Here is an 11,259-nt window from a genome sequence, read left to right on the forward strand (position 1 = left end):
ATAACAGTCTTTGATTAAATTCATATTATATTGCATATGATTATGCATTTGCACATGAAACTGCACAGTTACAAACGTTCTGAATCAATACATTAAAAACAATAAATTCTGCATACAAAAGGGGATATGGTACAGAAATGAGATAATGCACATGCACACTTCATATCAAGACATTCTTCTCTTAAATATCCAAGGCTAGATGCTCACACTTAAAGTTAGTTGTACTGTTTATAAATATTGCCTGCCCCATATTTCGGTTCCATAAGCAATGTGTTGGCTAAGGAAATGGTGAGTATGCGTGGAGAGGAACTCGATTTCAGAGATAACGGGTCCAGAGGCTGAAAGTTGAGGGGAAATAGTAAAAATTGGACAAAATGGAGGAGGAGGATGTACGGAAAAGGAGGGGTAATAGTGATACAAGGGACACGTGTCCCTGCTTCGCCAGGTAAGATTTCAAGTGCCTCTAAAACTCAAATACTTTGACATACTTTTGTTATCAGAGCGCACTTTTGAAAATAAAAGTTGTGCGTATCATAAACAGTAAACTGACGGCTTACATTTAATCTCTCTCTCTCTCAGAAAGAGAGAAAGAGACAGGGAATAAAAATCGACGACCCCTATTCATTTGACCAATAGTCTATATTGTTCGTAGAACAATTCGAGAAGGAAGCACCATTAATTAAAAAAATAAATAAAAGAAAGAAAAACGAAACAACATTGTCACACAGGAAAAGAACATGTAAAAAAAAATGATATGACTTTTACTATTGATTTAAAAATTAGCAGTTGGCATGCATTTACAGATTACTTAAAGCTGCATGCATGTCCAAGTAATTTACGTAACAATTAGAAGGAATTTAAAAGATTGATAATGCCCGATTTGCTTAGTTTCACCGCTGCTGACTTACATCAATAAATAAAATGTTGTGTGCAGAGATTTCAGGCAACTGTACCCAAGCATTGAGAGAATGTCTCAAGCGTCGGATAATCATTTAGTCTAAAGCCTCCGTTCGATTAGGTTTCTAGTGGCCGTCAACTATTGCCCCCCTCGTTATCAATACGGCTACTACTCTACCACAAGTGTGATTGATAACTTGTGTGTTTTAGGGAATTTCATTCAAAAAGGTAAGATTTCATGTCGACAACTTCTTATCAGCGGAACTGTTTTATGAAATTTTGTAGGTCAAGATAACCAGTTATCCCAATTTTAAAAATTTACCTGCATTTATATATTTTTTAAAATTTTATTTATTTACATGTGTTTATTTTAGTTAAATCGGTGGAATAATGCATTTGTAATTTTTCTTCTTATTTATATAAAAAAAAATTGTACACTTCGTTTCAAAGAAATTTGGAACATTATCTCTTGGTCATTAAATGTATTTATCAGTTAAACTTCATGTGGAATAGTACATTAGATGGATTTCTTACCAGAATATTGCGCATCTGAGTCTTCCTTTTGAGAGGTTAGTAAATAAAACCATATGCGGGTCATTTGTTTTATTCAGTGTTAGTGCCAACTATCATTGCCATATACTAACCGTATACGTGAACTGACTGACAGTTTTGTTCTAATCAAGATTTAGCTTAAGTCAAATTAATTGACCATGTCTTGATAGTTCTAGTGTATTCTTTAACTTATAGAAGATTAGAAATAAAGTACATGTAGGTAGGTAGGTAAAAAGCGACATTTTCATGTACATTTTTCATATAACTGTCATGCATACATTTTGATATTTTTATGCAAAATTTGAATATTTCAATTAATGGTCATGTAAAAATATTGCATAAGAAGTATAAAAATTTTTGTGAAGAATAATACTGTTATTAATAATATTTTTTTCCTATCGAATTTCAATGGTTTATGCTCTAATTCAATCAGAACCCTACCCATTTTCTGTGTTACTAGAATCTTTCCTATTTCTTATGTCTCCAAACGTTTATCGTCAATTATAGATAACAGATTTGCTAAGGTTTGAACAATACAATGATAGGTACTATTTCACGTTGCTTTGAAGTTGCCCACCATCTGTAAATTCTATTGAAGACTGGTGACCTTTTAATTTTTTATGTAGCGATATAGATGAAACAGTTCTTTCATTCAGAGCGTTAATTCATTACAGAAACAATTTTTTGCATAAATAAAGTGACATGTGACACGAAAAAAGGAGCAAATAGTACAAGCCCCCTCTCCCCCTTGATCATTTATGATTTTCAAATCTATTTTACATTTGGTATACTTAGTTTCTTTGATAAGATATAAGATCGCAATAGCAGATGTTAAATTTGAATTTTAAAATTCATTCTCTTTGTATTCACCCACCCACCCCTTCATAGGAAAAAATATCGAAAGAATCCTTCGCGTCGTTTTTCGAGACAATCCTTATATGGAAAAAAAACAAGTGAATATATATTTTCTACGGGAGCACTCAGAGTATATATCATTTTTCTGTAACTGAGGGAAAGGGTGGGAATCAGACATCCAATTTATACATACTAGGTCCTGAATAATTCAAATTAGTGTCACTGAATGAAAACTATACAATAGTTTTGCATGAGCCAGTATAATGATTTTGATAGATCGATATACAGTGAAGATGTTCCATAGTATTTCTAATTATTATAGTTACCCACGTAAGTTTAAATAAATAAATTGATATAATAAATTCCAAACATAACTGCGCATTTGCTCCATCTGATTTTGCCTGGGACCGCCATGGGTTAAATCTATATTGTTATGCAGATTTGAACTTTAAAGAAATACACGATATATGATCTGCATTTGAACGTGTGACTGCATAATGATGCTGAATGGTTACACATTCTCATCTGAAGCACTGGTCTCCACGTCACTTTTCTAGTATTCGAACCCCCGACGTTAGAGTAAACTCTCTAACCACCACACCATGCGGCTCTGTAGTGAGTTTAGAGCAGCATGTTTGACACGTCTGTGGCAACCACACGTCTCTTTCATAGATCCTTTGTCGAAAGCATGAAATTTGGGGAAAAGAAATAAAATAACATATTGTCCTCTTAAAATAATCTCACTAATATTAATTTTCACAGGTACACTACTTGCCCCACCCCTCCCCAAAAATCATCAACCTTACATTTTAAACATATATACAAGTAGATGACCGTGCATTCGTCTCCCTTTTAATCCTCATCTTTTTTGTCACGTTCTACTCTAACTCCGGACCAGTCAAATTAAAAAAAAAATGATTCAAATTAATTACAATAATGAAATCTTAATTCCCAATAATCTTTTAATCCCTTGTGACTTTGCAATTATATGCACGTTTCCGATAGGGTCAACGCCCGTCCGAGAAACCCCCCGCAGAATTAAGGAATTCATTTACCGATAGGTCAGTTCTGGTCTGTATGAAATAATAGAATTCGTCAGTTCCAAACAAACGATTTCAAAACATAATGATTGCATAATTTTGCACTACAAATTACAAATTCCGTCATTTATGTTTTAATTAACACGGAAACGATAAAGAAAGTCGTTGAATCTAATGCATTAAGATTTTGATGTGTATTCAACGCCGAGGAAAAACCGTCTGTATTGTTTCGTTCTGGTAACCATGAGAAAGCTCTTTGACGTCAGATCAATAGGACCACCTGGAAGATATTAAAAAAATAAGCAAACGTCCTCGACAAATTAATAATTATTGTACGATTTGTGTAATGACAAGGCAGAAGGAAATGAGAAATCAATACCTCTTCAGCTAACCCTATACTAATTAAATCCCCCCCCCCCCCTCCAGCACACATTACATGTATCATCTCTAAAATGCTTTTTTAATCAAATATTCCATCTAAATAGTGAAAAATACCAAAAAAAAACCCCATATATTTCAGATTTTTTTCAGATTTCAAGTAACTGTATATTTTTGGAAAGCAAGGCTTGATTTAAGGTTCCTCCAGAAGTTTTACACGTACAATGTTGGATTTTTTTTGGCACCATTTTAAATGTCTGGTAATTTTTAGAATACTGTTCCTACGGAAAGAACATAATTTTACTCTGTAGCTATTTTCTTGTGTTGCCAATCAATTGGTTTAAAAGCAGGGGCGGATCCAGCCATTTTTGAAAGGGGGTTCCAGGGTGGTGTCCCTTTAACCCCCCCCCCCCTACGCACTCTCAAACAAAGATTCACACACACGTATGGAAAGATCTAAGGTTGTGGTAAATAATATCTTTGTTTCCCTTTTTTTTTTGAAAAGGTACCCCTAGTCCGAATAAAAAAAGAATCACATTTCAAAAACTACCAAAACCTGAAAATTGAATGGATTTGCAGCATTTCGAAAGATTACAAAGAATTTTCTTTTAGAATTTGAAAAACATTTTGGGGTGGGGTGTGGTTGAGGTTTAAAATAAAGAGTTACGTATTAGTTCCTTCGAAAGATATATTAATCAAAAAACGGTACATATCCAACACATGCAGCTAAAGATCGCGGGAATCTAATATCAAATTAAACCTCGCATGTTACATATCATATATATGATAAACCCAGTACTATGATAAAAAATAAGTAGAATATTTTCTACCATTCTCTCATAAAAAAAAGTGATAGTGAAGGTGAATGGAGGAAGATAATATGTGTGAGAATATATATCTATTCAATACATAAGTTGACGTATAAATAGTTATTCTCTGAAAACGTTTATCCTCTCCCCCCTCTCTCTCTCTCCACTTGGCCAAAAATAAAGGGGGGGGGGGTTCCAACCCCCGGAAGCCCCCCTCTGGATCCGCCAATGAAAAGAAAGATGCAAATTCTACACCAGGACATTTTTATTTTTACTAACTGTATCATCTGTATTTCAGGATGGGCTATCGCCTGGCTAATAAGCTACGGATTCGTAATCAGCTGATCAGAGAATTCTTGGCGGAATTTCTTGGAACATTCATTCTTATCGTAAGATAAAGAAGCATTTTAAAAAGTTTTATAATTTTTTAAAGCTAATTATTGCTAATAGACAGATGAAGTGCTTGAAAAAATGTATTTCTGCGAGAATTTGAAATGTTAATTTTGCTTATTTTGATACTGTTATAGTGATGTTGTAGCAAAATCAAAAACAAAAACCAAAACAACAACAAACAAACAAACAAATAAAAAAGGAAAAGAAAAAGTAAAAAAGATATCAAGGAAGCTCCGTAAGTTCAAAAATGATATTTTTTAAACCAGGCATTTGGAGACGGTTCTGTTGCTCAGTTTGTTCTAAGTAAAGGAGAAGTTGGATCCGCCCATTCTATTCACTGGTCATGGGGCGTGGCCGTCATGATGGGTGTCTATGCATCAGGGGGCGTGTCAGGTACGTTTCATGAAGTCTTTTAACAATCAATTTGTTTTTAAGTATACAAGTGTTAAATTTTAGGTTTTAAATTATTGATGATAAAATATTGCGCTCAATTAGACCTTAGAGACTATTCCTTTATACTATAATGAAAATTCTGGTATTGTTAAAATTTGCCAGAAATAAAAACTATAAAATTTTAGTATTTTTTATTACCCTCAAGGGCAGGTCACTCTCACTTGACTTGATTTCTTACAGGGGGTCACATTAATCCATCAGTAACATTAGCAATGGCAGTAATAGGTCGCCTCCCTTGGCACAAAGTTCCTGTCTACATGCTGGGGCAATACTGTGGAGCATTTATATATATATATATATATATATATATATATATATATATATATATATATATATATATATATATATATATATATATATTGGTAAAGTGAGTTGAATATAATTCCACGCTGTTTTTGGTATTGAGATGGTATCATATTTCATATAAATGTATTTTTAACTCTCAAAATAACTAATAATTAAATTTATTGTCCAGTTTCATTATTAATCCTATTTATTTTTTTCGCAAAGTGTATAACTATTGCATTAGAGGTATCGTACTTTACATATCTAAAATTTTAAAATGCAATTCATCATCGAAACCCAATGGATTTCTCTAAGTTGTCAGTGAACCTAATGCAACGGATAGAAACCCCATGTGTTCCAACAAAGGCTACACTTAAAAAAATAAATTAAATTGTGCAATATTTCATTAAAATTCATTTTTATTAAAGATGCCCTAGACCACTTTGACGGAGGCACAAGGATGGTCGTCGGTGTAAATGGTACAGCTGGAATCTGGGCCACGTACCCCCAAGATTTTGTGTCTATCCCCACAGCACTGGGGGATCAAGTAAGATTCTCCTTCCAATAGAGTTTAATTAATATTTCTTATTCTGAATCAGTCATCTATATCTTAATTGACAGCTCGGTCTCTTAGGATGTAAATGCAGATATTTTTGCCATCAAGAACAAAATCGTGACCATCACTGGAATGACAAGATATTTATCTTTTTTAAATAAAGGGGTAATACAAGTCTTTTTCTCCTAGGGATCGTAAAATGGGTCCCTATTGGTAACATCTCATCGCTAGAATCGAATGGATATCTTAAAAACATTACAATTGAGACTTTAATCAACATAAGCAAACACGTAGTTTGCCAGTTAAGCAATGTTTTTAGTATTATCATAAAAGAAAATTGATTATAAGATCCTTGGCGATTTTTTGTGAACTTATACATATTAATTAATTGATATTGAACGACTATAACTACACCGGAGACTATATAATTTTAAAAATGAATATTATGAATCTATTCAGCCTCAATAATCTTGAGTCGAGAATGTGATTTTTCAATATTTGTTTTGTGAAAAGAGACTGGAAGTATATTATTTTTATGAAAGCCCTTGAATACATGTGATGTAAATTTAAAGTTGAAATACTGTTATAAAGAGGCCCGTAAATTACTGATGATATTGCCCCTGATAAATCGGTAGTCGGCTATGATAATTATCTTTCCCAGAAGAGATGTCTTTTAATTAGGACCGTGCATGGACCAATCCTAAAAAATCACATAAATAAGTATCTATAAAATTATAGTTTATTAATAAGAAAAAAAAGGATGAAAACACAGATAAGAATCTGCTATCCTAGCGAATATTGATCAGATTTCGTTGCGCATTTGCTGTAACCACCATTAATTTAACTGTTCACGTCTGTACCAGTACCAGGAGACCTCTTTTAACCACAGTATTTGCACCAGTAGAACTGTGGGGAAACCTCTGTGTATAAAATGAATTAAAGTTTGTTGAAATGGCCCAAGAGCCAAAATGCCATGATGAGCCTAATATAGCTGCAATAATGTAGCTGATCTGATATTTTCTGGAGAAGGATATCCTCCCCCTCCCTTCAAAAAAGGAGAGGACTACATTATTGCAGCTAGGCCTAATAGGGTGTAAAGAGAGTTTAAATTGAAATATATTTTCAAAATCCATAAGAATCTTTTCAAGATATAGCCAAACTATAGCATGAAAAAATTCTCTGAAATCAAATTTAAAAAATACGAAGAAGCTGAAGTCTTTTGTTTTGGGAACTAGAGTATTTACTAGAAGAGTTGTACTTACTATTTTTTGCCAAAGTCCTGAGTTCTTGCGTTTCAAAACATAGTTCATCAACAAGGACGGAACCATGAAGAGGGCAATAAGTTAAACATAGGCAAAATAACTTTCCAAGAAATGTATACAGTAAAACTCGGTTATAACGAAGTCACTGGGACCTATTGTAATCAACAAACTACTTCGCTATATCCGTAATTCGTTATATCCGTATATATTATAAAAGGGTTAAAATGCGAGTTAGAGCGAAAATCTTTTCTTATATAAAGTAAATTTTCACATTATTGCCGTTTTGACCGAGCGAGAATATGTTCAGACTCTCTAGTTCTGCAAATAAAAAGTAAAGGCAAATAAACATAATGTGGTCTAGAAAATAGTTGAAACGTAGGCAGATTTCGAATTTTCATAGCTATTGGACCTCATAAGACTCAATCTTTCACCAGAGGGCGCGCTCCGCAAGCTTCACTTGTTGGAGCGGAGCGTAAAATTCCTCTGGTGAGAGGTTGCATAAGGCTCTGATTGACTTATTTCAGATTTTTGGTACAGCACTTCTTCTGATTTGTGTTATGGCTATCACAGATGAACGAAACATGAACCCCAGTAAAGGCCTGGTACCGATCTGTATAGGGCTGGCCGTATTCGTCATTGGAATGACCTACCACCTTAACTGTGGTTATGCCATCAACCCTGCTCGAGATTTAGCGCCTAGATTGTTCACATTGGCAGCTGGATGGGGTGACGGTACTTTTTCGTAAGTTGTGATATCGGAGTTAAGAAATATGAAAATCCCCTTAACCGTTCATTTTTGAAATCTGTGTTATACTTGTTATTGCCTCAGTAAACACTTATTAAATTATTTTTTTTTCCAAATCATCAAAAAAGTTTTATAAATGAAACGAGTATTTTTAAAATGGTGAGCATATTTCAAGTATTTCACACACAAAAAAAAAAAACAGGAAAAAAAATCTTAATTTCAAACTTTTCTCTAAAATGTTATAAATTTTATATTTCTGATATTGCTTTAAACCATATTTCATTAAAATTTTGTTTGTAGCCACCGAGATTACGGGTACTTCTGGATCCCAATACTTGGTCCACACCTTGGTGCTATCATAGGATGTGTTCTCTATACAATACTTGTTGGTCTCCATTGGCCTCCAGAATATGAAATTTCCAGCGGAGATATAGAAATGTCCAAGAAGAAACAAGACGAAAACAAAGAATTCACAGGTAAGAATCATTGGAGCTGGACCTATAGGAAACAATTTTTTAAGGTCCCAAACATTATTCTTTAAATGTATGGAGGTGTGTTGGTAGGTGGAAGGGGGAGGGGGCTATGCTTCGAGTCAGTTTTCCAAGGGAAAGTCTTTAACATGGAAGGAATCTACTTTAAATACTTTCTATCATTGAACTGGATTTCCGTCGTTGTACTTAATATCCTTTAACAGAAAGTTCATTCTATATATGGATAAATGCACATGACAAAAGAAAGTGTGACATGCTTATGGGATACTTGTAATTGAAAATTACAGAACATTACTATACTTTTGAGTTTAAATGTTTGTCATAATGCAAAGCAATTCGAAATTTCGTTCAGCAAATTTGATTAATTCATTCCTACAAATTAATCTTAATGGAAAGGATTACAGAATTGATATGCTTGTCTAACTAGTTGAATGCAGTAATAATTTAGTTTCTTTGTTGAATATTATTGTAATAAATGAAACCGATATGGTATAATGGGTTTAATATCAAGCTTTGTTAAAATCAATTAAATATGAATTCGAAAACATGATTGAGAACATATTCAAGAAAATTAATAAATTTTTTTTTGCGATCAAGATGATAGAACCTGATAAGAACCTGATAAGTATTATTCAATAAATGAAAAATAAAGATGATTTCGAATTTTGAATTTGAATTAAATTAATCAATTCAATTAAATTAATCTTATTTTCACTGAATTCTGATTTTTAACTCCCGCATCCATTCTTTTGTTCGTGAAATATCTATAATGATTAAAAGTTTTTGTCTTGAATGATTAAAATAAATAGTCTTTGGAGGAAAAAAAATATTTTGCGTGAAAAAAAGTTAAATCATGCATGGTAATGTACGTTATTGGTGGTTTTCGTTTCAGATTTAAGAGAGGCGTAGAAAGTATAGCTGTAACACGTGTTTGTAAGGATGGCAGCATAAGATGATACTTCAGTAACGGAGAGACAATATATTACCACAGAACGACGATAATTTATATAAACCACCAAGCATGAAATGTACAGTACTGGAGAACGTGTATACCCTATACACACGGATCAAAGACGACCTAAAATTATCTGATCGATGTTTCTGTTTAAAGAAATCTTGCTCACTCCTCCTTACTGAAAGTACTCACATAAATTGATTATTTCAGCAAAGAGTTGTAAAATATGTTTTCAAATATTCATTTTCATTTGTTTTTCTTTAATATATGCTGTGATGACTATTTAATGAACAGAAAGAAAACATAATATTTTTTTATATGTTAGTCCTTTTACATTTACTCATTAAAAAAGCTTTTGCTCAGCGGTTTGAAATTTTGTTTCTAAAAAATCTGTTGACTTATTTAAAAGTGCCTAGACAGAGTATATCCATTTTGAAGGTTAAATTTGGAAAGATTTCAGATCAACTGGATTGAAACGCACTGCAAAAAAGGATAATTCCATTCACAGCAATTTCTTGAGAAATATTCACATCGATCTAATTTATATACTGAAAAATTAGAAGAGATATGATAATAAAAATTAATGTGTGAAATATCCCGTAATCCGTAGTATTTCAAAAATATTCTATTCATATTCTCCACATCTCAAGACATCCCTTAAATCAATCCTTAGATATTCTTAAAACACGCATAGAGCTTATGGTTTTCTATAAATGATCGATGAAGTTTTTTTTTGGATAGACTTAATTATTCTTTCTTCTACCAGATACATATCCTTCATCTATAGAAATCATGAAACATTTATTGATATTTAAAACAATCCATCTATATTCCCCTTTCATGCCAAGCTATAGGTATAATTTTCTTCCTTGTAATTCAGATCTCTGGCCCGTGAATGATTTTCATATCTGTAGAATTTTCAGAGTGTTTAATGCGAGATGCCAATCAATTGTACACGTAGTTTATTGATGCATACGGTTTTCAATTTTGCAAGTTTTGAATGATCATCCGGTGAAATGTTGAAGATTTATATTCATAATTTTATGCTTATGATTTTTTTTAATCTAAAGGCATTTTCAGTATAAACATACAGTGAAATAAATTTATTAAATTACACCCTGAGGTTTGGTTGATACGATTCTCTATAGAAAGAATAATTTAAAAAGATTGTATATATGATTGGCTTAATCCTTCATGCAGACCGAGATCTATTTTCCTCCTTCCTCGCCTCCTCTTCTCTATAGTCGCATGGCACAGTAGTGGATCGTCTGCTCTAGTTCATCCTTAAGTCGCGGGGTCGAATCCCATTGTGGGACGTGGAGACCGGTCCTTCGACACTTCCTTAAACACTTTTGATAAAATCTAAAAACTTAAACGTATATCTAACAGACATATGCACCAAGCATTTTCTCTGTGTTAGTTTACTGTAGGTGTTGGCACGATAAGACCCCTCCCTGCTCAATGGCCATGAGTGCCGACTATAAAACAAAATGTGTAGCTCTCCACCGTAAGTGGTGGCGCATCCATATGAGGGAACAATTCTCGAGAGGGACGTGAAACAACAAACAAACAACCAACCCCTCTCTCT

At 33.2% G+C, this 11,259-nt stretch overlaps 1 protein-coding gene across 1 annotated transcript; it reads left to right on the forward strand.

Annotated features, from left to right (window-relative positions):
• The first annotated feature begins 195 nt into the window (after positions 1 to 195).
• LOC134278793 (aquaporin-10-like) lies at positions 196 to 10,019 on the forward strand. Its single transcript, XM_062761074.1, has 8 exons — positions 196 to 445; positions 4,830 to 4,920; positions 5,191 to 5,317; positions 5,558 to 5,693; positions 6,089 to 6,209; positions 8,005 to 8,222; positions 8,526 to 8,701; positions 9,609 to 10,019. The coding sequence occupies exons 1-8, from the start codon at positions 375 to 377 to the stop codon at positions 9,623 to 9,625; spliced, it is 957 nt and encodes a 318-aa protein (XP_062617058.1). The 5' UTR covers positions 196 to 374; the 3' UTR covers positions 9,626 to 10,019.
• The last annotated feature ends 1,240 nt before the right edge of the window (positions 10,020 to 11,259 follow it).

This window comes from Saccostrea cucullata, unplaced genomic scaffold (genome assembly GCF_032062105.1).
Source record: "Saccostrea cucullata isolate Sc308-1 unplaced genomic scaffold, CSIRO_AGI_Scuc_v1 ctg491, whole genome shotgun sequence".
In the NCBI taxonomy this organism is placed as follows: Eukaryota; Metazoa; Mollusca; class Bivalvia; order Ostreida; family Ostreidae; genus Saccostrea; species Saccostrea cuccullata.